Source organism: Alligator mississippiensis, chromosome 15, assembly GCF_030867095.1.
Source record: "Alligator mississippiensis isolate rAllMis1 chromosome 15, rAllMis1, whole genome shotgun sequence".
Taxonomy (NCBI): Eukaryota; Metazoa; Chordata; order Crocodylia; family Alligatoridae; genus Alligator; species Alligator mississippiensis.
The window spans coordinates 12,678,933-12,704,023 of NC_081838.1; the positions used below are offsets into that span (position 1 = coordinate 12,678,933).

Sequence of the window (25,091 nt, forward strand, 5' to 3'; positions counted from 1 at the left end):
AGTGCTGCCTGAGGGGCTGTGGCCCTTGCCCTTACATGGGAGCAGGCTCTTTTCTGGGTTTACCTTGCAAGGACCTGGGCCTGCTGCCCCTGGCTTGCTGTCCCTGCTCCTCTGCCTCTTGCTGAGCCCAGGGAAGGCTCACAGTTCCCAGTATTGGTGCTGGGGGTTCAGAGAGGCATCCATGCTCGCCCCTGTGATGGGAGAGGCATCTTCAGAGCTCTGGGATGTCTGAGCACTGGGTTTTGGGCCTTCACTGCTGTATCCAGGCAGCCCAGCTCACCTCCACTCCCAGGCCTGTGGACCTGGGCAGGAGCGCTGAGCTCAGCAAGGAGCAGCTGTGCAGAGATAGTTTCCACTGGGAGTAGATGAGAAGCAAGTAGTACCTGCCTCCCTGGGGAGGGGGTCCCAGCTGTATCTATGAAACCTGCTGGTGACTCCCAAGCTGCTCCCAGGCTTGGAACAGGTGAGTGTGCTTGGGAGGAGCTGGGCCTGCAACCACCAGTGGTGACGGTGTGCTCGGGACATGCCACATGACTGCAGGGCAAGCTGCCTTCTCTACCTGGCTGGGCCGTGCCTTGGGCTTGCGCTCCACAACCTCCAAGACCCCTCTGAGGTCCAGGTAACACTGAGTCCCGTTGGGTTGCTGCCTCTGTCCTGAGGCTGCCCGAGGGAGGCCAATCTCAGCCTCGCCCACTGACCCTGGCAGAGCTGGCAAGCTGGGGGTCATCCCTCTCCGCCCTTCACCAAGGTACGAGTCTAGTAGAAACAGCTCTGCACATGTCGCTGCCTCCCAGCCAAGGTTCCCATGACTCCACCCTGGGCTGGGGAGTGGGAGTGTCTGCATGAAGCCACGCGCGCGCTGTGTGGAAGTAGGGTGTTTACCAGACCAAGCAGCCCCACAGGGCCGGCAGTGGATGGGCATCTGGGAATTGGCAGGGCCTCCCCGCAGACACAGGGCGGTTGTTCTGCTAAAATCGAGCTGACATTGTGCAACCGCGGGATCTGAACTGGCTGCTACCCGGCTCACTTGCCAGCTTCGTGCCCATCGCTGTGAATGCCTTAATTGAGTTTGATTAGAGCCCGGGCACGACCTTGGTTTGATCTCTGCTGGCTGGGGGCTCGTTCAATTGAGAGGCAAATTGATTGCAACGTGGCTGCATTATTAGTTTGCAGCAAGCCCTGCCAGGAGGGTGTGGTGCGGCGCAGCGCGGCGCTGCTCAACCTGCCACAGCAGCCAGCGCTGCCTGCCCTTGCGAGCCACTGGGCTTGAGCCCGTTGTTCACTTCATCCCAGGTGTCCTGTCCTCCCCACATCTGCTGCGCCCAAGTTGTGGCAGCTCTGTGTCCCTGGGAGGGTGGATCTAGGGAACAAGGAAGCAGGTTCCACATGCCAGGAAGTGGCTCTGATTTATTGAAAGGCACTTTTAACTGTGTAAAAACAACCCCAAGCATCCAGCAGAGGGGAGCGTAGCCCTCTGAAGCCTGCCTGGCCCCCTGCACCTCTCCTGGGAGCACTGCCTAGAGCAGGGGGTGGAAGTGGGAGGGGAGCTGACCATCACCAAGGGGGTGCTGGTGCAGCCCTACATGCTCAGGAGCCCAGGCCCACTGTGGCACTGGGCAGCTCTCCCAGGCACCCGGCAATGGCTGTGCAGTGGGGGTGAATGGGGGGGGGGGGTCTTTGGCTGGAATGGGTGGAAGATGCAGCTTTTCCAGGGTGGAATCACAGTGGGGGGTGGGTCCCTTCTCCTTCATTACTCAACACCGGGGGTTGGGGTGAGGTGGGCTCAGCACCTGTCATGGGCTCAGCACGGCTCCGTCTGTCCCCAGGCCATTCGCCCTGCCTCGCCTCAGGCCTGCAGGGATTTGTATGGCTTGTCCAGACTTGGGGGGTACTGCCAGAACAGCCAGAACCGCAGCAGGCTGGTGACAATCCCAGGCACATTGGGGACCTGGTGGAAGAGCACAGATCCATGTGGCGACCTGGAGGGACCTGGCTGCTGCTCTGTCAGCTGCATTGCTGGGGGCTTTATTGGCCTATGGCATCTCATTAATTGAAATCAATGCCCGTTGCCCGAGTCCGGTCACAAGGCAGCGGCAGGGGGAAAGGGGTGGCAGGACACAGGCACTCCCTGGGGATGTGACCCCTGCAGCTGGGGTTTGAGGGAACAGCCCCCACCCTAGCACCTGCGCACTTACCATGATGTAGAGGTCGTGCAGCTGGAGGCCGTACAACGTCCAGCTGGTGGAAGCCAGGAAAGTGGCCACGGTCAGGGGGAAGGACAGGCACCGGGTCGACCTGGTCCGGATGATCTTGGCCTGTAGGAACGCGGGGGCTGCAACCAGCGCAGGGAGGTCTGGGCTTTACCCCACTGTGCAGCAGCCTCTTGGTCCTGGGTTGCTCTGCTGCACCCTGAGCCAGGCCCAGCGCCCTGTGGCCTGCTCCCACCCCTCGCTGCCCACGCACCAGGTCTGCCAGAGGCGAGAGGTACATGCTGATGGTGAAGGTGCTGCAGAAGAGCCCCAGGCGCGTCAGGCGCGTGTCCAGGTCCAGCACCAGGAGGCTGAAGTAGCAGTAGCCCAGCACCAGGAGGCCGAGCAGGGCCAGGCTCCACAGCAGCACGCGGCGCTGTGCGAGGGAGGAAGAGGGCAGTCAGGGCAGGCGCACGCGCCCCCGTCGGGCACCCCTGCCCCCGCCCCGGGGGATAGGGTGGCCCAGCACCTTCTCGGGGCTGAAGTAGAAGTAGACGAGGATGTAGAGGGTCTGCAGCGTGGCGCCCACAGTGTTGACGGCAATCAGGGTCCAGTCCTGCTTCAGGCACCCATAGCTCAGCCAGCTCAGGTTGCTGTGGGGGGAGGAGGTGGTGTTACCTGTGCGGGGGCACCGGCCCTGCCGCCCCCTATGCCCCCGCAGCGGGCGCGCCGGGGGTGCACCTACTTGACATCAGTGGTGAGGAAGGGCAGGAACTGGATGTGCTCCACGCTGCGCGTCATGACCATCTGGCGCAAGTCCGACCTGTGGGACACCGGAGCACTGGGGCACGGGGCGTGGGGCGGGCAGGGCTGCAGGCCCCGGGGAGGACGAACTTGCCCCCGCACCCATGCCCCTTCCCCCGGCGGTGCTCACAGGCCGGTGGCGAACATGGCGAGCGAGCAGGCGGTGCAGGCGACCGGCAGCAGCGCCCACGGCTCCATGGCGGCCCCGGCTGGCCGCACCCCCCCGCCCGGGGCACGGGCCTGCGCATGCGCGCTCCAAACTCCCCCCTCCCCCTCCCCGTGTCTGAGCCCGCCCTGGCCCGGTGGGGCGGACACAGCGCCGCAGGACCCCCCCCCCCGGGACAATCCCGCCCCCACGCCGCACGGCCCCCCCGCCAGTGCCCCCGCAGCACCCTGGACAGTGCTGGGCACCGACCTGCCCCCCCCAAGCGCCCCCCTCCCCGCAGCCACCACCCGACTGACCCCCCCCAGACCTGCCCCCCCGGTCCTCCTCCGCCCCCCGCTCTGGCAACCGGGGTCTGTCCCCCCCCCGCCCTTGGGCAGGGGCGCCGGGCGCGGGGGTCTGCGGGGTCTGCGCCCGGCGCGGCGCGAACAGGGCTCCGTCCTGGGCCCCGGGCAGGATAGTGGCCGCGGCGGGAGCTGCCCTTCCCCTCCCTGCACGTCCGGCTCCGCCCGCCCCGTCCGCGCCAGGGGCCTGAAGCTCGTTACAGCGGTGCCGGGCATTCGCACGGGGGGGGCGGCACAGCAACCTGGCCCGGCCCCTCGGTCCGGCCTGGGCATCGCATCCCCCCCCCGCCCCTGTGTTCAGGTCCTGGCTGCCCCAGCCCTTTCCCGTCCAACGCCCTCTGCAAACACGGCCGAGTACCTAACTAGTGTACACAGCCTCGGCACTGGGCGGAGAGACTAGAGCCTCTGCTCCACTGGCGGCCCCCAGGGGCTGCACCGCCCCAGCAGCGGGGCCCCCACCCCAGCCCACCGTCCCCCGTGCCCAGCAGCCTAAGGAAGCAGAGGAGCAGGCAGCAGTGCTAATGCCTGCTGCTATGGCCCCGCACCCAGCACACCCCACCAGGCTCCCCTCACTGCCAGCAGCAGCACCCGGCTCTTTTCTGTTATTTATTCCAAACAAAACGTATAAAAACTCCCGGAGGAGGAAGGAAGCTGCACAGATGAAGGAGAAGGAGAAGGGGCTGAGGAGGGAGGGTCACAGTCCTGGGCTCCAGGCTCAGTCTGCTGTGGGACAAGGGGGTTGGGGCAATGCTCTTAGCAGCCCCCAATGCTGCATGTCCTCGGTGCCTGCAGGGCTGGCAGATGCTGGTACTCCAGGGCTGGGGGCACTGTCCCAGCACTGTCACCCTCCTGTGGCTCCAGGTTCTCTCCCAGGACCCGCTCCAGTCCCAGGCCACTGCTTCCAGAGGTCCTGCTCCAGTAGGCCAGGCTGCCACCAGCATGGCCACAAGTCCACGGGCTATGGCTGAGCCCCAGCACGAGGGCCGGTCCCCAGGACATGCCCCGCTGTGCATGCCCTGCCTGCAGGACATATCCATGCTGTACACTCAGAGGTGGCTCCTCCAGGCCAGCCCACAGGCACTATACAGTGTGGGGAGGAAGTGTTTGCCGTCTCTGTTCTTTGGCAGGGGAGTAAGTATATCCCTGCCCAGGGTCCCACTGCTCCCTGCAGGGCTGAGGCACAAGCTTCCAGCTCAGCTTTGGGTCCCCGGACCCCTAATACTGACAAGTTCTCAGCTGCCACCTTGTGCGGGGATCACTGGCTAGGCACGGGTGTGCATGAGGCATGCACACGTGCTTCACAGACGCAGGAGGCCAGCCACTATGTGGGGCCTGCTCCTCTGTCCCGCGGACTCTGTCCTCCGCCGTCCTGCCACTCAGTCCATGTGGCCGGGCCGGGCTGGGCCTCACAGGCCAGGCAGCACCAGAAGGGGAAGGAGGAGGCTGAGGAGGGCAACGGGGCTGCTCCTGCGCATCGCTGTGTTGTGGCCCACACTCAGCAGGACATGCTGTGCTGGATCATCTGCAGGGGACAGGGTCCAGGAGTGGCGTAAGCCCCGTGCTGCCTGTAGCTAGTGCCACAACTGCATGCCCACCCTCCAGCCCGTGGCAGCCTCTGGCACCACCCCCCACCCTCTGTGGCTGCCCCATCTCTGCAGACCCATCTGCCCCTGAACCATACCTGCCAGGATCCTGCTCCGCTGCGTGGGGATGGGGGTAGGCAGCGTTTGAGCTGGAAAGAAAATGCAGAGATGCAGGTGAAGGGCAGCCCGCAGCAGTCACGTCCCATTCCAGCATCAGCCCACCCCACCACACCCCTCGCTTCAGGGGCAGGCACTTGGTATGCCACAGAGACCCCCACCCCTTGCCCCCAGGCTGGCCAGGGGCTGCGGCCAGACTCTGACTCAGCGGGTGGGCGGGCAATGCAGCTGCCTGCAAGGGTACAGCCAGGGCCATGACTCAGGCTTCCTGTCCACGGCCGCTTGGCACCTGGGGGCCGCAGAGGGTGAGATGGGTCGGGGGAGGGGAAGGGATGCAGGGGCTACACTGGCAGCAGGGGGGCAGCAGGACTCAGCACCTGGAGGTACTCACTGGCTTTGCCGACCACAGTCACCTTCAGCTTCAGGCAGGTGTCCCCATGGTGGTGTATGGGCTTTGCTGGAGAGGAGAGACACAGGTTAGAGGGACCAGGGGCCCTGGCTCCAGGGCAAGCTGCTTCCCGTCTTACTGCTGGGACCCTGGCTGGCCGGGGGGAGTCCCCAGCCCCAGGCAGAGACAGATAAGGGAGCTGGGTCAGGGCAGCGTCATGCACCCTGCAGACCCTTCCCATCCCAGCCCTGCCAGGGCCCTGGTCACTCACAGATGTAGTAGTAGCTGTGCCCCTCCTTGAACTCCTTGCCCAGCGTGAAGGGTGTGAAGCGCTGGAACTTCTCCGAGAAGCGCTCAGGGCCGTGTGGCGCCATCGGCTTGTTGCACTCCCAGCGCACCTGGTCCTTGGAGTGCGGCTTGCAGGTAACAAACTCCTCATGCTCCACCAGGTACAGTGTGTAGCGCTCCATGGCGTGGGCGCCTGAGCTGCCCTCCTCGTAGTGCGGGCAGATGACATCCAGGTAGTCATTGAGCCGCACCTCCACCACGTAGTCGTCCCACAAGAACCTGGTGCAGAGTAGGGCAGTCAGCACAGGGGCACAGTGCCGACGAGCTGCAGCCAGCACCCCTGTGCCCGGCCCAGGATGGTGGAAAGGGGGAAGAGGTGTGTCCTGCCAGAGGCCTCTGCCCCTGGGAGCTTTACAGGGTGGACGAGAGGGACAATGTGCCTGGTCTGACACCTCATAAACTCCAGGCCAGCTCAGCCTGGGCCCCTCCTGGCTCCCCAGGAGCCCCAGGGGGTAGACAGCCTGTCTCCTGTCTCTGTCTGCTCAAGGCCGGGGAACCAGGCAGATGTACATTGACCATGGGGCGCCTGGGCTGCCCCTTCCCGGGCTGGGCCCCCAGACAGGGTAAGCAAAGCCAATATTCACCAGTGGGGGCGGGGGGGGGGGCTGCCAGCCCCAGGCACGTCGCAGCTGTGGCCTCTGCACCCCCCAGCCCGGGCAGATCAGGGCCCAGAGGAACTGGGACCAACAACATGTTTGTCAACAGGCTTCCTGCCCCCGGTGCCGTGCCCTGGCCGCCCGCCAGCCCCTGCGGGAAGGAAGAGGCCCCTCTCCCGGCCTGGGAAAGGAAGGCCCCCCCGCACCTGGCTCCCCCCCCCGCGAACTTCACCCCGGCCAGGCCGCCTGCCAGGTGCCTACCCCGCTTGAACATTGACCGGGGAGCGCTGCCAGTCCGGCCGGGGCCGCCGACGGGGCGGGCGCAGCTGCGGCCGCGCATGGAGCCACCAGGGCTGGCCCCCCCGGGACGGGACCCCCAGGGCAGCTTCCTCCGGGAGCCGGGCAGGTGCGGGAGCGGGGCCGGGAACAAACAAAGGCGGCGGCGCCTCCCGCCCCGGTCGCGCCCGCTCCAGCCCCTCGGCTCCATCTTTCATCCACGGCCGGGCACAAAGGGCGCGGGGCAGCCCGGCGCGGAGCAGTGCGGGGGCACCTGACTCAGCCGCGCCCGCTCCCCCTCCCCAAACTTGCTTACAAACTCCGCCGGGACGGGACCGGGATCGGGAGCAGCCGGCCCCGAGCGCGCGCGGCAGAGCCGGCCGGGTCGCTCGGCTGCCCCGGGGCCGCGTGGGACCTCACCGGGCAGGGGCCACCCCCCGAGCTCGGGGCCCGGCCCTCACCTGGGGTTGGAGCTGTTCCAGAAGACCGTGTGCCTGTCTGCAGTTACCCCCCAGCACAGCCCCAGCAGCGCCAGCCCCCACAGCGCCATGGCCCGGCTCGGCTCTGCACGGGCTCACTCCTCTACCCGGCCCCGCCGCCTGCTTTTGTACCGCGGCGCCTCCCCGCGCCCGCCCCGCCCCGCTCCTCCCAGGCTCCTCCTGCTGCTGGGGCAGGCCGGGGAGCGCGGCCCTGCACCCCGACCCCCGACCCCGGCTCCGAGCTGTGCGCCGCACGGGGCCGCACGCCAACAGCACGCGTGACAGTGTCACGCCACTGAGAACACAGCACCCACAACTGCAACATGGGGCTATGCATTGACATAGAGCCACACGCCAACAGCACGCGTGGCAATGTCACAGCACCCACGACCGCATGGGGCCGTGCACTGACAGGCACACGCCAACGGCGCGCATGGCATGGCCATGTCAGCACTGGGAACACGGCCCCCACAGCTATAACACAGGGCCCTGCACTGACAGCCACACACCAACAGCACACGTGGCAACGTCACGCCACTGGGAGCATGGCCCCCACAACTGCAACATGGGCCTGTGCGCCGACATGGAGACACATGCCAACATCATGTGTGGCGATGCCACACCACCGAGAGCAGCACGCCAAGCCAACACAGAACTGTGCCCATGCACGCAGCTGGCGCCGACACACACCAGGAACACAACCCCCGGGATGGCAGCAAGCAGACACCTGGTGCAGCCTACACACACACACACACACACACACACACACACACACACACACACACACACACACACACGCGCGCCCAGGGAGGCTCAGAGCCTCCTTTGTGGGCAGCTTCCACAAAGGGGCTGGAGGGGATAGGAACAGCATGTCCTGCGCCTCTCTGCTAAGGGTCGGATAATGCACTCTAACTCCATGATCCTACTCACTCACGTGCACACATGGGAATGTTTCTCTGCACACGCAGCAGCACAACAAGAACACATGGGGCCACTGGCAGGACCCAAGGGCATGTAGGTCTCCTCACTGGGGCAGTGGGAACAACCCCTTGCTGGCCAGACAGTGCTGGGTCTTGACCCCAGGGCCCCTACAAAGTCCCAGCCCTGAGAGCCCCTCATCTCACACATCCCCTTGCCTGTTGCATGGGGGCCGGGCTCAGCTGCGCTGTGGTACTGTGCTTGGACTGTGCCCAAACCCTGCACCGTAGAAGTGGGTGGGAGCTCCCTTGATTCAAGCGGGGGCTGCACATTGCAGGCAGGCAGGGGCTGTCCTGGCCTGGCAGCAGGGCCTGCAGGCTCAGCGCAAACCCTCCCTGAGGCATTGGGGAACTTCAGAAACAGCTGGATACCTGGGGTGGGGGAAGGGAGCTGCTGATAAGGCACAGGGCCAGGGCCAGGAGGAGGGAGCCAGATTAAAAAGCCCTTCTTCTCTGCCCTTATCAGCTGCTCCTCTCTCTGGGGATTTGCGCCAGCCCCTGACAAACAGAGAGTCCCCCTGCCCCTGCCCCGTTCTCAGTGGGCCTGTGGAAGTGAAACTCCAGGCAGGAGAGGCCCTTTCCCACGAGGCTCGCAGGGGAGGAGGGGGCCTCGCAGGCAGCTGGACCCTCAGCACGTCCCGTCTGCAGTGCTGTCTGGCAGGCGCGTGGCAGCTCACTATCACCAGGATCTGCCCCCAACACCGATCCATTCTTGTTAAGCCGCATGGAGAGATGCTTTGCCGCGGCGTGGAGAAGTGATAACTCAGCCACGTTTGCAAAACAGCTTTCCCCTTGTTTATTACATAATGATCCATTGATTGTGGGTAATGTTGCATGCCCGACACGGCGCGGGCAGGCAGTGCGCTGGCTGAAGCCAGCCTGGGAGCGCTCCCCTGATACGCACCGAGGGCTCAGGAGCACGGCAGAGTCTTGGCACTGCTGCTGTAACTGGAGTGCACCTGGCCCAGGGGCCAGGGGCCCTACTTTGCTCCTCTTTTCCTGCCTCTTCATAGCTAGGCCTGGTGCTGGCCCCAACCTGCTGCTTCACCACGAGCAGAATGCAGCCCACAAAGCTGGAGCTAGCTGAGGTAGGGGTCCCTGTATGATGCCCCCAGGGAGGGCAGCTGCCAGGGCCCCAGCTCCAAGCACTGTCAGGGCCTGCTGACACTGGCTTGCCTGGGGAAGGGAGGGGGTTGAATGCCCAGCCAATGTCACAGGGATGCCCCTGACTGCTCTGGCATTGCAGCCACCCCCTTCAGTGGATCTGACTCAACCAGCTCGGCCCAGCTTCTTGGGTCCACACAACCTGAACCCACCATTGGGTTGCTCCCCGTGCCGTGGCACCCACCCCACTCCCAGGAGGTGATAACAGGATCTGAGCCAGGATTTCATGCTGTACTTGCCTGCCTCTGAGCAAAGGTCACGGGAGCCAGAGCAGAGGGTGCAGGGGTCCTGCCAGCCCCCTGTGACCTGCCAGTGAGGCCTGGGGGCTGCCCTGCACCCCCTGTCCCCGGGATGCTGGACACATCTCAGTGTAGGCTCAATGACACCTAGGGAGGGGGACACAGTGCTAGGAAGGGTCAATGCCCAGGACACGCTTGGTGATGTGTATGAGGCAAAGGTAAGCCCTTGTGCACCCGTGTTTATGTCTCGCACAAGTGCGTGACAGACTATTTATGGCTTATCAGGATGCAGGGAGCACCTGGGTGCATGGTGATGTCATTGGCTGCTGGGTCCCATGACGGGGGCAAAGGCCGGAGCTGCGTGCAGCCTGGCAGGTACAGGCCCGGGGTGGGGCTCACGTGGGGCGGGACAAGGCCAGAGACGTGCCAGAAGCTTTGCCAGGAGCCAGCCCGGTGTTGCTGCAGGCAGGAGCAAGGACCAGTCCCTTGCCCCACTCCCAGGCAACACAGCTTCCAGCCCCGTGCCACTGCAACTCACCGGTCAGGCCCTGAGCTGTCACTGGTGCTGCCATGGTCCATGCACTCACCTCCCGGTGCAGGTGCTGTGCGCCAGGTCCCTCCACGTCTGAGGGACTTCACAGGCAGCACAACCCTCGGACTCTGGGAGCTGGAGATTCACAAAAAGCAGCAGGCAGTGACCTATGGGAGCAGATAACACTGTGTGCAGGGGTGGGGGGTGCAAAGCTGGGGTCAGCAGAGCAGGCCTATGGACTTGCTTGTGCCCCATGCCCAGCCTGCACACAGGTACCAGGTCATGGAGCCCAGCTGTAGCTGCTCGAAGCCAAGATGCTGGGCTGGGCCGGGCTGGCTGTGGGGCAGTACCAAGTCCCAGCTGAGCTGCAAAAGGGATTTCTGCATGCACAGCAGCCATACCTGTAGGCGACCGAGTCAGACCCCCTTGCACGTCCAACCTGGCACCCAGTCCCTGTGTCCAGCCAGGCTGGCACCCCCCACGGCCCTGTGGTCAGGGGAGGTACTGCCAGCCAGGGGGACAGACAGATGGACCGATGGAGTACTTGAGAACACAGTCTCCACCCTCCTGCCACCTGAGATGGACAGAGGGACGGGAGTCCAGGGCCATAGCCTGGCTTGGCGCTGGGCATGGGCCTTGCAACGCTTCCACTCCTGGGGGCTCTGCAGGCCGCAGGGCTGCCCCTGCCATGGGGCTGTCAGGATGTCTTGTGTACAGGGGCAGAGCGGCCTGCAGCTCCAGAGGCAAGAGACCCTTACACCACCTACATCCAGGCTCCAACACCCCCCGTGGCTCCCCAAGCACTGCCACACCCCACACCTGGGTGGGATCCATCCAGCCACAGGGGCAGCAGGAGGAACCTGGGAATTGGACCATGCCACCAGCCTCTGCCAAGCACCAGATTCTTCCTGGGCAGACACCCCCCCCCCTCCCCCACCCATGCCTGGATCCAGGGGGCAGCTGCACCCGCCCCCTTCCCTCCCCTCCCCCAGCTGCAGAGGTTTTGGGCACAAGACCTGTCAGACTGGTTTGCCTTTGCCGTCTCCTCCCGCACCCAGACAAGCCCAGGCCGGTGGGAGGGAGGAAGCCACCCCTGTGCTGTGCTGCCTGGCAGCCACAGCCACAGCCTGGAGGGCGGCTGGGGCCTGAGCACAGCCCGGGCCCAGCTGCAGCCCCAGTGTCACATCTATGTGTACTGGGCAGCTGTGCCAGGGAGCATGCTGTGTCCTATGAGGGCACGGCTGGAGCTGCAGGAGCGGGCTGCAGGGAGAGGGGCACAGAGCACCACCCAGCCCTGGCCTTCCCTGGGCACTGCACCCCCAGCCCTGAACCCTGGGAGGGGCTGGGACAGAGAGCATGGTGCTCTGGTCACAAGCACATGATCATACATGCGCAGTCGCATGGACACGAGTAGCACGTGCTGGTGGGCCTGCCACACAGGCTCCTCTGGACCCTGACCTGTGGGGCAGGAGGGCACTGTGCAGCCATGCTGGAGCCCCCTGCGCCTCCCAGCGCCAGCCAGCCAGCGCACAGCATCCAGGCCCTCTGCCCAGGCAGGACCCAAAGCAACAGAGCACTGGGGTTGTCCGTCACTCGGGGCTTCTGCTTGCCTGCCCCGACTCTGCTTACCTGGGGATGGCACCCAGTGGGCTCCGGGCTGCTCCGCGCTCCTGGGCCGGCTCCGACGCTGTACCTGGGGTCGCTGGGGAACATCAGGCTGGGGATGTCTCTGCAAGGAGATACCTGGCAAGGAGGGGCCCAGTGCAACCCTCGCCAGGCTGGCTCCAAGTAAGTGCTCCAGATCCTGGCCCCACTTCTGCCCCCGGGGCAGAATAGCCACATCCCACAGGAGGCTGCAGCAGGGGAGGGTGTCATGGTGCTGGTTGCCCCCCCTCACCCATCCGACCGTGGGCCGCAGGTCTTGCCAGGGGAGAGTCACATCCAGGTCCTGCTGCCAGGCGGAGTTGCGCAGCAGAGCCTGGGCATGAATGGCCCCTTTGTGCACAAAGCCACAGCGGCGGGTGGCACTTTGAACAGCTGTTTGCACAGTGAAGGCCTGCCTGCCACCCCACGCTCCCTGCCCCGTCTCCCTGGGGGGCAGAGAGCCCAACTGCTGGCCTGTGGGGTGCTGGGCACAGCCTGCCAAGCCCATCACCAGCCCCAGGACCCATGGACCCGGGCAGGGCCCATGCACAGCTGAGGCCTTGCACGAGACTCATGAGCACTCCCCATGCAAAGGTTGTAGCACAAGCATGCATGAGGGGGCAGCAGCTGGCCCAGGTGCGGGGGCAGGCATGGCTGGGGGCACCACTCCAGGCAGGCGGGTTTTTTTAATCCTTTTATTTTTTTATAGACTAAGAGCAGAATATGAAAATCACCAGCCCAAGCACTTGAAAAAGGTCGAGTTTGTTTGCTTGTTTCCCCAAAAAGTGTCTGTGCGTTTGCATAGGTCGGGTCTTCACGGAAGACAAGGAGGATCCAACGCGCTCGCTATGTACAGCCGGCTGTGCCGGCGCCGCGGCCTATGGTACATATGGATAGATCTCTACATAGATAGTCGCTCTCTGTACAGTATGTATAGACTCTACATCCTATGTACAGTCTGCCCGGCTACCCCACTGCCCGGCTCTTGTGGCTGGCCAGACCCGGGTAGCCCCTGGCACCACACAGCCACGTCCAGCCCTGGTGGGGGCTCAGGGCCCAGGGCTCTGCAGGAGGCTGGGCCAAGCTGGGGCACGGAGGAGGCTGGGTGCAGCAGGGCGCTGACTTGTCCGGCAGGCACCAAAGTCCATGGTGGGCAGGAGGCAGGGGCCGGGCAGAGGCAGGGCAGTCCCAGGCTATACATGTCCCCCAGACGTGGCCCTGTGGCGCGCTAGGCAGATGCGGGCTCAGACTGCAGCAGTGTGTTTGCTGCATCGGGACAGGGCTGGCTCCCCCCTTCTGTCCGTGACAAGTGGCGGCTCAGGCATGTCCAGGCGCCAAAGGGGCCACTCCTGGCTCAGCCCCCGCACCGGCACCGCCAAGCTAGGAGGCCAGAAGCATCATGAGGAAGAGCGCAGCAGCCACGGCCAGAGGCAAGTGTTCCCGCTTGGGGCTGGTGCCACTGATGCTCTTCTCCAGCTTGGGCACCTCGGGGTTGAAGTTCTCTGTGGAGAGAGGCAGGTAGTGAGCGGGGTGCTGGGAGAGCCCCGGCCTGGTCACCCCATGCCTGAGACAGGGCCACGTGGGCACCCCCAGCGCATGGCCAAGCCATGAACTCTATGCAGTGACCAGACCCATGGGGCAGGGGCTCCCGGCTGCACCAGCCCCGGCAGCGGGTGCTGCGGGTCGCAGGGAAGCGCTTGCTGGGGGCTCCTCACTGCAGGGCAGCACTGGCTGATGTCTCACACTTACCGATGTCCTCGATCTTCACCTCAGGCCCTATAGTGAATGGTGGGAGGGTGGGTGCCAGCTTCTCCCCGGAGTGTGATGCTGCGGGGATATGGGAGGAGTCAGCCTCTGGGTGCTGGCTGAGGCCATGCTGAGACCCAGCTGCAACATGCAACGGGGCAGCGACCCAGAATTGCTGCTAGGTGCCCCCATGGGAGCCTCATGCCCCCCCAGAGTGCCCGAGTGCCCCTGCCCCCCTGCAGAGGGATGGGGAGACACACTACACACGCAGGAAGTGTGCACTTGCGCATGCGAGGTGGTACTCACGGGAGGCGCAGCACACGAACACCTTCATCCTCAGGCAGGCCCGGCGGTGGTTGTGCGTCGGGGTCGCTGCAACAGATTGAGAAGGGGCTGGGACGGCTGGGCCCCTGTAGTGGCAGGGCCAGAGCTGGTGGCTCAGAGGGAAGCAGCCCCAGCACATGGGATGCCCCGGGAGGTACCTGCACCACCCCACAACTCCCACCTGCCCCAGCACAGCTAACGTGGCCATGGGGGCTCCCAGCCTGGCCCGGGGCGCCCCCTGGTGGACACAGGACACCAGCTCAGCCTGGAGCACAGAGTGGAGCAAGGGGGACCCCTACCCAGCCCTACCCTGCCCTCCAGGTCCTCCCTGCCCCACGTACAGATGTAGTAGTACTCGTGGCCAGCGTGGAACTCGTAGCCCAGCGAGAAGGCGCTGTAGCGCTGGAACTTCTCTGAGAACTTGATGGGGCTGTGAGGTGCATGAGGCCGGTTGCACTCCCAGCGCTTGAAGCCCTGGCTGGCGTTGCAGGTGCGGTAGCCCTCAGCGCTCACCATGTACAGGACGTACTGCTCCAGCTTGTGTTCGGGCACCGAGGCATTGTAGTGTGGGCAGTAGATGTCCAGGTAGTCGTTGACATTCACCTGCACCGTGTAGCCCTCCCGCCGGAGGCTGCGGGCAGAGGTGCAGGTCAGAGCTGTCCCCCGGCCCAGCCACCAGGGCCCCAGCTGCAGCTCCTGGGGAAGGGACCCAGAGCCCAGGCAGAGGAGCTGCACCCAACAGGCCACCCAGGGCAGAGCCCTGCCCCGCGGCACTGAGCAAAGCTGGCCTGAGGCCCCATTCCACCAGCCAGGCCCAGCCCAGCCACACCCCCGCACATGCCTCCCCCATGCGTGTCCAGCTGAGCAGAGCATGTTGACCCATGAATAATCACAGCCTTAGCCCCAGCATTGCCCCTGTGCACATCAGGGTCTCACTCCACCCTCTGCCCCCACAGCAGCCACGTAGGACAACATGAGCTGCAGCTTCCCAGCTGGATGGGTGCACCAGATCCCATACCAGGGCTGCCCCCACCAAGACAGCAGCCAGGATGCAGCTCCAGTGCTGAGCACGTGGTGCCTGGTCTGTGCCAGCATCTGGTATCCCCCCAGCCCTGCATGGAGCGGCCAGACACCAGCCTGTCCTAGTGGGACGTGGGCCACACGGTGCTGCAGCCACGAGGAGGCTTGGGCATGGAGCAGAACAGCCATGGCCTGGAGCCCCTGGCACAGTCAGCCCGAGTGCAGGGGCCCAGCCAGTGCCCAGTGGCTCAGCCAAAGGGGTCCCGAGCCCAAGGACCAGGGCAGGGCACCATGCTACTGCAGCAGAGGGGTACAATGGATCCCTCACCCGCAGGAACATAGCCCCTAGCATCCACATCTTGAGCCCAGACCTTTGGCCATCTCACCACCCCCATTCACCCCCATGGAGTCACAGGGAGCCCCCCATCCCTATGCCCCAGCCAAATCCCCCGGGAACACCCAGCACAGCTCTGACCCCCTGCTGGCAGGAGCAGGTGCACAGCAGAGCCGCTCTCGGGATGGAAAGCAATGATCCAGGCACTAATTGGACCTGTCAGGTTGACGTGGCTGGGGGAGGGGGCACTGGCACCATGCTGAGGGCAGCGGGTGCTGGGGGTGCCTGATGCTTGCAGCCAGGGAGCTCACTGTGGTGGTGGGGGAAACCTAGGGGCAACCGACATGGCAGAGGCTGCTGCCACGTCCCGCCACCATCTGGGTTTGAAGGGAGGAGTGGGTGCTGGGGGGCAGGTCACGTGCCTGTGAGGGGGTGGAGAGGGGGCAGCACTGCCTTCCTCCACCTGTCTGGTCCCGTGCAAGGCTGGGCACCGACACATGGTGTCCACTGGACAAGCCGTGCCCTGGGGGTGCACACAGAGGTGCGGGGCTGCCCGGGCCATGGAGACACCACGCAGGAGCAGGGAAGACATGGCATGGTGCAAGGAGCAGGCCCAGCCTCCCGCACACGTCGCCGCTCAGAGAAGGGATTTTTCACCCTGTTCCAGCAAATCCTGTTATTTCGTTAATGCCGTAAAGGGCGGCCCTGGGGGAGCCTCATTTACATTGATTAAGAGCCGCAATCCCCTCAGATCCACTCGCCCTAATCCGCACCCGACTGAAATCTCGGCCTTGATAATCCCGGCGGGCAAGCACCGCCGCTGACCCGCAGCTCCTGCCAATTAATTATGAGCTGGGGATGCCTGCACAGTGCCGGGACTGCTGCGGGCTGCTGCCTGCTCTGGATGGGCCCTGGCATCCTGATGGCCACCCTGCTGCCCTAGCCTGCGGGGGCCCAGCACATGCCCACAGCTGGTCCCACTGCACACGTGGCCTCTGGAGCAGCCCCCAGCCCAAGGCACTGGGCTGTGGTGGGAGCCGGGCGCAGCCCCCAACCCTTTTCAAGCACCAGAACCCGACCTGATGCCCAAACACCACCCGGCATCATACCGGAGACTCAGCCCAGGCCACCATAGCCTATGTCAGCCCCAGCAGAGAGCACGGCTAGGAGCCAGGTCAAGGGATGAGGCAGGACAGGCTGCCGTGGCATGGCACAATCCAGTCCTGGTATCTGCAAGTGATAATCCCAGTCACGCAAGTGTCCGAGTTCTGGGCCCACGTGAGTAAGGCTTCCCTATGGCGCCAACCCCGGCCCAGGTTAGAGCAACCCCCAACCCACCCAGCACATGCTGCATGCCCGGCCAGCATGGATCACGACACGGGAGTCGACAGTGAGCTCAGCTCAAACTGTCCCCTGTAAGCTGATCCCCCAGGCCTGGCTCCCAACACCAGTCATGGCGCTGCCAATCGATCTCTGCTGCGGAGTGGGCGAGATGTCCAGCAGGGAGTGTGGTGGCTTACGCAGCCCCGGTGCGCTCCCATGCCAACTCCTGGCCTGCCCTGTCCTGCCCCGGCGTTGTGGCACCTCCCTGCCCTCCATAATTGCCAGCTATTTTTCTGCCCGCCAGCTCCTCAGCAGTGAAACCCAGCGCAGCCTGTGGCCCCCGGGGCACCACGCCTGGCCTGGGCATGGGATGGCAGCACCAGGCTCTGCCTTGGGTCCCATCACCGTTCCCAGGCGTCGAGATGCCTGTGTACCAGCCCTGGCCTGAGCCAGCTTGAACGCCTGGGGGTGCAGATGGCTGCTGGAGGACAGCTTCTGGATCCTTGGGCCAGGGGCCTGGGCACAGGGGATCTGCATCCAATTCGGGGGAGGGAGGAAGGGAGAGGTGGCAGCAAGCTTGTACCCCCTGCCTGTCCCACCACACAGATGGGGCCTTGCCAGGCTCCTGCACCAGTCCCCAGCTCTAGCCCGTGGGAGCCCAGCACTGGGGTGGGGCAGGCAGCGGGCGCAGTTCCGCCCTGGCACAGAGCAGGGACCTTTCATGTTCCCCTTTGATGTGGTGCGAGCGGTTGTGCAAGGAACGGCAATTACCTGAGCGGGGACGCGGCACAGCGCGGGGGCTAAGCGGGCCTGGCTGTCCCACGCGGCTCCACCTGGGCTGCTGAGGAGTGTGTGTGTGTGTCGGGGGGGGTGGGGGGTGTTGTGCTCCCACATGCCCCAGCTCTGGTGCACCTCACTCTGCCTCCGGCTGGGATCGAGTGGCCGCCCCAGGGATGAAACCACAGCCCTGAAGCCCAGCGCTGGGGCAGGCCAGGGAGAAAGCCCTCCCACGGGGGCCCATTAGAGATGCCAGCTTCTGATAAACAGCCTCACTAACGAGCCCAGGGCCATGGGAGGGGGCCCCAAGGGGGGCTGGGGGCACGTGCTGTTTGGCATGGGGAGCCCCCCAGCACTAGCTGCCAGGCCTGCAGCCACTCACCCAGCTGCCTCTCGGCAGCCCAACTGGCTCCCCAAACTCCAGGCTGGCCCTCCCCAGGCAAGGGGTGTCACTGCCTGCAGTCAGGGCTGTGGAACAGCCTGGCCTGGACACCTACCCTCAAGGCAGCTGGCCACTCCTGCCATTGCCCTTGTCTCCCTGGGTGCCCACTCCATCTCCTGTGCCAGCAGAAACATCCCAGCCACTCCCGGCCCCTCATCTCCAGCCTGGGCGCTGCCAGGGAGCTCGCAGGAAGGACTTGAGTGCCCTGCTCAGCTTCATGCCTGTGGGTGCTGCGTCCCCAGGGATGCGATCTGGCTGCCTGGATCCATGGGCTCTGGTTTCAGACATGAGGATGCAGCACAGCCCACCCTGGCCCCAGCCTCTGGCCCCATGGGAGAGCAGCCCCTACCAGGTTATGCTGTGGCAGCTGATGTTCCAGGAGCTGGCATCAGCGCCGGCCCCCGGGTACCAGTGACCTTGGCACATAAGGACCCCCAGCTACCCTGAGGCCTGCCCCGGCCCCCCCAGCAACTCAGCGGGTCCTGGCAGCACCTGTCAGGCAGCCCTTGAAGGGTTAACAAGGGTGCAGCCAGGCTGCATCGCTTCTGCACGACTGCGCTCCCAGAACTGCGCTTTATGCGGCCGTGGCACCCTCCATCCTGCTGTCGGAGCTGGGCAGATGGATGCCCCTGGCGGGTCCCGGCAGCACAGCCCGGGCACAGCGCCCAGTGGCCCCATACCGCCACAACCCTGGTCCCGGTCCCTGGCAGCCGCAGCGTTGGCGGCCGCGCTGCTCCCATCTGCTGCCATAAATCTGGGCCGAGCGTAGCTTGCTGGCGGCTGTGCTGCAACCGAGCCTGTGGTGCAGTGCAGTGCGGCCGGGCCAGCACCGGGGCCCCGCACCCAGCTCCGGCCCCGTTGGGACCTCCTGACCCAGAAGGGCCCTGGGGGTTGGGCTGGACTCAGCCCTGGCCAAGGGTGCCGTGGGGAGGGCAGCTTCTGGCTGGTCACAGCTCTAGCCCCCAGTCACGCAGGCCCCTTTGTCTGGTCCTGGGAGCTGTGCCCTGCCGGGCCATCGATCGGGCGGGGAACAAAAAAGTGCCATTGATTTACGCCTTCCCCTTTCAGTCACTTCCCACGACAGCGAGAGGCGAAGCCGCATCGATCCCCGGGGCCGGGCGAAGCCGGCAGCACAGGCGGGCAGCACAGACCCCCTCCCCCATCACCCAGACACATGCGCACGCTACCAAGGAGACCGGGCAACACGCACACGCTGCCCAGGCCCCCCTGCGCGCATGGCACACGCAGAGGCAGGCACACCTCCCAGCACGCACGCACGCATACACACATGCTGCTGCAAAGTCACGGTGCCCAGGCAGACAGATACACGCGTGTGTACAGACCTCAGCATGCAGCTCCACCCACACACCGCAGCGGGGCCATGCATGCTGGCAGACAGACTGATGACCCCATGGCACAGGGACACTGGCGGCTCTGAGCCTGGCAGGGGGCCCTGGAAGCCGCGTGGACCAGAGGTTTCCAGGTTCCCACTCCCTGAGCCCCAATGGGTCCTGGGGCTGCAGGTCCTGGCGGCAGGGCTGGAGTTGGGGTGGGGGGGAGGGGCAGAGGCTCAGAGCAGCCCACCCAGCGCCCCGCCAACGCCCGTATCGAGGCCACACAATCCCTTTAATCCCTGCTAAAGCCCAAACCTTCCTGCTTTGCTAACAAGATCAATGAGGTTTTTAATTGGGTTTTAATTAAACCATCAATCTGCAGCCAGCGACTCAATTACTGGCCTGGGTCGGAGCAGCCACATGGCCCCAGCCCCCAGCACAGTCCACACCATCCCTGTGCCAGCCCCAGCAGGGCTCCCCACCGCCTGCTGGTCCAGCCATCCCCATGGCCAGACGCACCCCGTGCGGTGCTGGGCCTGCCACCGCCCGCACTGAGCCCGTCACCGCCCGTGCTGAACCCTGCTGCACGCCGTGACTCACTGGACACTTTCGGGCCACGCCCTTGGCCTGGGGCACCCACTCCACCCTTGGCCCCGCATGGCTGCTGTGCTTGGCTGCCACAGCCCACGGGACCAGGCCCAGCCTGCGGCAGGGATGGGGCTCCTGGCCCTGGGGCTGCTCAGCCCCAGGGGAAGGAGCCAGGCTCCCAGCCGCCCTGGCCCGTGGGATCTACAGCCCGGCTGCTCCCAGGTGAGGCTAGGCGAGCACCCGCACCCAGACCCGCTCCTGCGGCACCTGGCCTGCCCTGTGCAGCACCCCTGCCGACAGAACGGGGACACCCCAACCAGCTGTCTGCTCTGCACTCCTCCACCCTGCACAGCTCTGGCCTCTCCAGCTCTGCTCCCTGCTGTGCTCTGGGCTGGACTGGGGCAGGGGCTGGAGCCAGCAGAACCTAGATGGGGAGAACAGGTCTCCCTGCTGCCCCCCAGCATCTCAGGCCAGGGGGGCTGCAGAGACAACACCGCTGAGCAATGGGGCAGCAAAGTATGTAGGGGGCAGGGCCTTGCTGGTGGCCCAGGCCAGGCCCCACCCCAGTTCCCTGCCCAGAGGATGCCTTGCACCGACAGAGAACCCAGGTGTCCTGAAACACACGTGCTCCCAGCCCCAGACTCCTCCACCCCACTTCCCAGGCTGTGGGGAGAACCCAGGCATCCAGCCCCAGTCCAGAGCTCCACGCTGGGTGCAGGAGCCGGGGACAGCACGAGCACAAGGAGCGAGTCAGCCTCCTCTCCAGGCGCCGCGTCCCCGGGGAGCGCGCTCGAGGGCTCTCTCTCCAGGACGTGCCAGCGCTCGCTGCCTCAAACGCCGCGTCAGGCAGATGAAAGCCGCCTTGAAGTGGCGAGCCAGAGCCTGCACGTGACGCAGGGAACTCCCTCTGCGCTCAGCCTGGGTGGACCTTGGGGTCACCCGGCAGGGCCCCAGCAGGTGCCCGCACGCCAGGGTCACTGGCTGCAGAACTGTACTCTGCTCCCAGGGCACCCCCAGCCAGTGCACAGCTGCAGGGAGGGGAAGGGGCCAAGGGCATAAGGAAGGTACCAGTTTCTAGGGTAGGGCCCCAGCTGCTCCAGACCTGTGCCCCCAGCACAGGACAGGAAAGGGGCCGCAGCCTGCACACAAGCCATCGGATGAAGCGACTTGAGCACACAAAAGCTCGTGCTGGGCAGACGTATATTTAGCCAGGATGCAAAGTTACATCTCCCCCTGCCTGGCTTCAGACAAGCATGGGAACCACAGACCAGGATCCCACCCTCCGTAGGGCCCCAACACCTGCTGCCCCCACCTCCCAGCTCCTACTGATCCCCCTCAGGGACCTGGCCCCAGCCTTCAGCCCCAGCCCTGTCCCCAAACCAGTCCTGCCTGGAGGGAAAGGCAGACAGAGCAGCCAGCAACACCCTGTACCAGACACAGGCAGGAAGGCATGGACCACCCTGCCCTCCTCAACCCCGGCTCTGCGGCCTCAGTGCTGATGGCTGCCCCCAAGTCCCCTCCAGCCTATTGCCCTGGCACCCCCAGGCAGCTCCTCCCTGCGCCGGATGCAGTGGGTGGGACTGAGACAGCAGGGGAGCAAGAACCCTCCCCCCATGTACCCAGGGGCCTGGCAGACACCTGCCCTGCAACACATACAGATGCTGGCACCATCCCCAGAGACCCAGATGCACCTCTCAGCATCTTGCACGTGGCTCTGATCCATCCCCTGGTGTGGGGGGCCTTGTCCATGAAGCCATGGGGGACACTAGGGGCATGGAGAGCAGGGGCTCCGAGGACCAGGACCGGGCACCAGGGAGGGGTGGGGCGGGGTGGGGTTGGGCAGCTGGGAGGGGAGGGAGCATGGCTTCAGCAGCTCCAGGGCAGGGGCCGAGGGCCGCTCTGCACTTGGCTGAGCGAGGCTTGGTGCTGCAGGGTGCGAGGGTGTAGGCCTTGCCAGAGCGAGCACGTGGCAGAGCTGTGCCCCTGGCCCATGATGCCAGGAGTGGGGGCTGTGGCCCAGACTCCTTGCTGGCTTTCGCCCCTGGGAGAGCAGCAGGCCCCATCACACATGGGGCAGGCGGGGGCCATGGCCTGCCCTCTGCTATGGCCTGGTGTGCTGGCAGCGAGACGTCTGGTGAGGATGGGGGAGGTGCTGGGTGCGCAGGGCCTGGCCCCCAGGACAGGGAGCGGTGCAGTGCAACCCCTTGACACCAGGGAGCCTGGCGGGCCCAGCATGTTCGGGCTGCTGGGACACGTGCGCTGCAATTCTGGGAGCCTAATTCCCCCGTAATTCACGTCTCATCCAGACGCTTCGCGCCGGTGGCGGCGTCCGAACTGCCGCACTGCCTGGCAATAAATATCAATGCTCCGGCATCCCCGGGACGCAGCTCTGCCGCAGCCACCCCCACCCCGCCGCTCGTGCTGGCGCTGGTGCTGGACTGTGTCAGGCACGCCAGGGCAGTGCCGGCTGCACCTTGACCTCCCTGGCACCCCTGTGGCACGCACCTAGTGTCCCCCCCCCCCCTCCACCCCCCTTGGTGTCAAAAGGGTCAGCATCATAATCAGGTCCTTAGTCAAGGACCGAATCAGGGGAGACTATCAGCTCTGCCCGCTCAGCTCCCGCGGGAGACAGGGGAGGGGAGACGCCTGCCCACGCAGCCCCCAGGGAACGCGCCAGGCTGAGCCAGTCTGCGCCGCTGGCTCTGGGCACTGCATGCCTGCCAGGCAACAAGGGCATCGGCAAGGAAACCACCAGGGATGTGACGGGTGGCACAGCCAGGGTCCAGCACTAGGTGCCCGGGCCTGGCAGGGGAGGGGGCCCCCGGGAAAGGCCGCGGCTGGGGCGAGCTGCCCCGTCGCCATTGTGCTGCGCCTCACACACACGCGCGATTTATGGGCCTGGGCTTCCGCCTCACAACACAATCTCAATGCAGGCGAGGAGCTGTCCAGGGACACTGCCTCTGTGCACAAAGACGGGGGGTGGGGGGGCCCTGCTGGGACCGGCACAATGCTGGGGTGCTGGGCCCAGGCGCGAGCTTGGCCAAGGGGCATGGGGAGGCTGCAATGCCCCCCCCCCCCCCCATCAGCATGGGTGGGTACAGTGGGACACTCTGCACCCCCCGGCCCACCAGACACTCCCTGGACGCCCAGCCCGCCTGCCCACTCCACACCCACGCCTGCGTCAAACCCACGCCGCTCTCCAGCCTGTGCTGATGGGCAGAGCGGGCACCCAGCACCACCATGGCAACGCGGGCGGGCGCTCCTTCCCCCCACCCGAGTGCCAGGGCAGGAAGCCCGAATGCGGCTGGGGGCCACAGGCATTGCGTGCTCCAGGGCACCACCTGGCCGGGCCCCACGGCTCTGCCAACTGCCTTGCCAGCCATTTGCAGACCCGCTTTTGCAAGCCCCAGCGGTTCTTGCCCAGTGCCGTCCCAGCAAGTCCTCAGCGCCGTTGGGCCCAGCCCATGGTGCCCCAGGGCAGCAGGCTGCTGGATGCCCGCGATGGGGCAGTTGCAGGGCCCCTGGGCACGGGGGATGGACCCATCGTGCCCCCGAGCACCTGATGGCGGCTGCGCCCACGTCCACGTCCACGCCCGCGGTCTCGCCGAGCCACCTTGAGGCCGGGGCAGCCCCGGCAGAGCAGACTGTGACCGTGACCGTGACCCCCCCTCGCGGCTGCCGCCAGCGGGTGTCGCTCCCCGCGCCCAGCCGGGGGGGCCGCCGGCGCGTGCCGGGGCGGGCGGACCGCGGGCGGGCACGTGCTCCCGGCCCCGAGCCCGGCGCAGCCTCGAGGGGCGTCGCGGAGCCGCCCCCGCCTCGGTCGCCGGGACCGGGGCACGGACAGGGGCACCCCCCGCCCGCGCCGCCCCCGGCTCCTGCCAGCGCCGCGCCCCCAGCCCGGGGCAAAGTCAGGGCTGCCCCCCCCGCCCCCGTGCAGAACAAGCCGGAGCCCCCGCGCGTCGGGGCCGGTCCCCGGGGAGTCCTGGGGGCGGGGGATGTGCGGCTCCGGCTCTGCCGCCGCGGAGCTGGTGCCGGGGGAGGTGCCGGGGAGGGGCGCTCACGACCCCCGCGCAGCGCAGCGCAGCCCCGCTCGTCCGCCGGCGCGGGGGGGCCACGCGCGCTCCCCCCGCTGCTGCCGCCCGGCGCCCCCCGCCCCGCGTGTGCACGCACCGCCCCCCCATGGCCCCCGTTACCTCCCGTGTGCACGCGCCGGCCCCCAATGCACCCCCGTGTGCACGCACCTCCCCCCCCCCGGTGCCCACGGCCGTGCTCACTGCGGGTTGGAGCTGTTCCAGTGCACGGCGTGGCGGTCGCCCCGAGCCCCGCGCCCGGGCAGCAGGAGCAGGAGCAGCAGTAGGAGCGGGAGCGGCGGCCCCGAGCCCCGCGCTGCCATCCTCGCTGCGCGGCGCCGAGCCCGTCCTGCGCCTCCGCCGAGCCCGCGCGCCCCCGCCGCGCGCGCCCGCCCCGCCCCGCCCCCGCGCGCCCCGCCCCGCCCCGCCCCCGCGCGCGCCCGCCGCCCGCTCCCGCGCGCTCCCCCCCCCCCGCCCGAGGGACCCCGGGGCCGGATCGGGGCCGCACGCGCTAGCCCGTGCCGGGAAGGGACGTGCCCAGGGCGGCGCGGCGCATCAGTGGCAGAGCTGGGCAGCCGCGCCCTGCCCCGGCCCTTCTCGTTGCCAGCGCCCAGGGATCACAGCTCTGGGGGTGCCCAGCCTGGGAGAGCCCTGCTGTGCTGTGGGCACTGGGCAGGGAGGAGAGGCTGAGCCCTGGCACCCTCCTGCCACTAGCCCAGACCTGCCTGTGCCGGCACCATGTCAGGGCAGGCAGGTTTCCAGGCCTGCACCCTCCATTGGGACACGGCATCTCCTGTGGGTGCGGTGGCGCAGCCCGGACCAACATACTTCCTGCCACCAAAGCCCTGCCTCATCCCAGGGCCCAGCCCTGCGCTCCACGCCAGCCCCCACTTGGGCACAGGGCTAGCACTCCAGCACCAGCCTCCTGTGGCATCCAGCCCATGTGGCAGCAACACCGGGCAGAGCTGAAATGCAGCCCTCTGCTTTCTGCGGGCCCCAGCCCAGTCCTGGGTCCAGCCTGTATCAGGTCCCACTCAGGCAGATGGGGCCAATAGTGCAGCGTACCACTGCCCCCGTCCATGGTGTCAATTTTGGCTGGGAGCTCTGTGGTCCCTCAGGTGCCAGAAGCTGTGACAGTGCGAGCTGCTGTGCCCGGCGCGTGCGGTGGGGATCGGGCCCCACAGGGAGGGGGCAGGCGGCTGCTGAGACAACAAGGAAGACCAAAAAAGCCTTTATTAATTATTCATCTGAAGAAGTGAAGTGAAGAAAATACAACATGTGAAAAAGGCT

General features: G+C 66.2%; 3 protein-coding genes across 3 annotated transcripts; all 3 read right to left on the reverse strand.

The window, feature by feature from the left end:
* Positions 1–1,380: 1,380 nt before the first annotated feature.
* Positions 1,381–3,232, reverse strand: SLC50A1 (solute carrier family 50 member 1). Its single transcript, XM_019497232.2, has 6 exons — positions 3,124–3,232; positions 2,935–3,012; positions 2,719–2,842; positions 2,464–2,625; positions 2,196–2,315; positions 1,381–1,948 (listed from the first exon to the last, which is right to left on the reverse strand). The coding sequence occupies exons 1-6, from the start codon at positions 3,189–3,191 to the stop codon at positions 1,847–1,849; spliced, it is 654 nt and encodes a 217-aa protein (XP_019352777.1). The 5' UTR covers positions 3,192–3,232; the 3' UTR covers positions 1,381–1,846.
* An 861-nt stretch (positions 3,233–4,093) lies between these two features.
* Positions 4,094–7,395, reverse strand: EFNA1 (ephrin A1). Its single transcript, XM_019497231.2, has 5 exons — positions 7,270–7,395; positions 5,860–6,155; positions 5,592–5,657; positions 5,182–5,232; positions 4,094–5,022 (listed from the first exon to the last, which is right to left on the reverse strand). The coding sequence occupies exons 1-5, from the start codon at positions 7,356–7,358 to the stop codon at positions 4,907–4,909; spliced, it is 618 nt and encodes a 205-aa protein (XP_019352776.1). The 5' UTR covers positions 7,359–7,395; the 3' UTR covers positions 4,094–4,906.
* A 5,112-nt stretch (positions 7,396–12,507) lies between these two features.
* On the reverse strand, positions 12,508–24,165 carry EFNA3 (ephrin A3). The gene is made up of 5 exons (XM_059718195.1): positions 24,006–24,165; positions 14,255–14,544; positions 13,896–13,961; positions 13,593–13,670; positions 12,508–13,345 (listed from the first exon to the last, which is right to left on the reverse strand). Exons 1-5 carry the CDS (start codon positions 24,122–24,124, stop codon positions 13,224–13,226), a joined length of 675 nt encoding a protein of 224 aa, XP_059574178.1. The 5' UTR covers positions 24,125–24,165; the 3' UTR covers positions 12,508–13,223.
* Between the last annotated feature and the right edge of the window lie 926 nt (positions 24,166–25,091).

Excerpts from the sequence above, each read along its gene's own strand:
- SLC50A1 (XM_019497232.2), bottom strand. The coding sequence starts at position 3,191 with ATGGAGCCGTGGGCGCTGCTGCCGGTCGCCTGCACCGCCTGCTCGCTC. Across the intron at positions 3,013-3,123 it reads GCCATGTTCGCCACCGGCCT|GTCGGACTTGCGCCAGATGG; the intron begins GTGAGCACCGCC and ends GGTGTCCCACAG. Across the intron at positions 2,316-2,463 it reads TCTCGCCTCTGGCAGACCTG|GCCAAGATCATCCGGACCAG; the intron begins GTGCGTGGGCAG and ends GCGTTCCTACAG.
- EFNA1 (XM_019497231.2), bottom strand. The coding sequence starts at position 7,358 with ATGGCGCTGTGGGGGCTGGCGCTGCTGGGGCTGTGCTGGGGGGTAACT. Across the intron at positions 6,156-7,269 it reads TGGAACAGCTCCAACCCCAG|GTTCTTGTGGGACGACTACG; the intron begins GTGAGGGCCGGG and ends ACTCTGCACCAG. Across the intron at positions 5,023-5,181 it reads GCGGAGCAGGATCCTGGCAG|ATGATCCAGCACAGCATGTC; the intron begins GTATGGTTCAGG and ends TGTCCCCTGCAG.
- EFNA3 (XM_059718195.1), bottom strand. The coding sequence starts at position 24,124 with ATGGCAGCGCGGGGCTCGGGGCCGCCGCTCCCGCTCCTACTGCTGCTC. Across the intron at positions 13,962-14,254 it reads CCACGAGTACTACTACATCT|CGACCCCGACGCACAACCAC; the intron begins GTACGTGGGGCA and ends AATCTGTTGCAG. Across the intron at positions 13,671-13,895 it reads GTTCGTGTGCTGCGCCTCCC|CATCACACTCCGGGGAGAAG; the intron begins GTGAGTACCACC and ends ATATCCCCGCAG.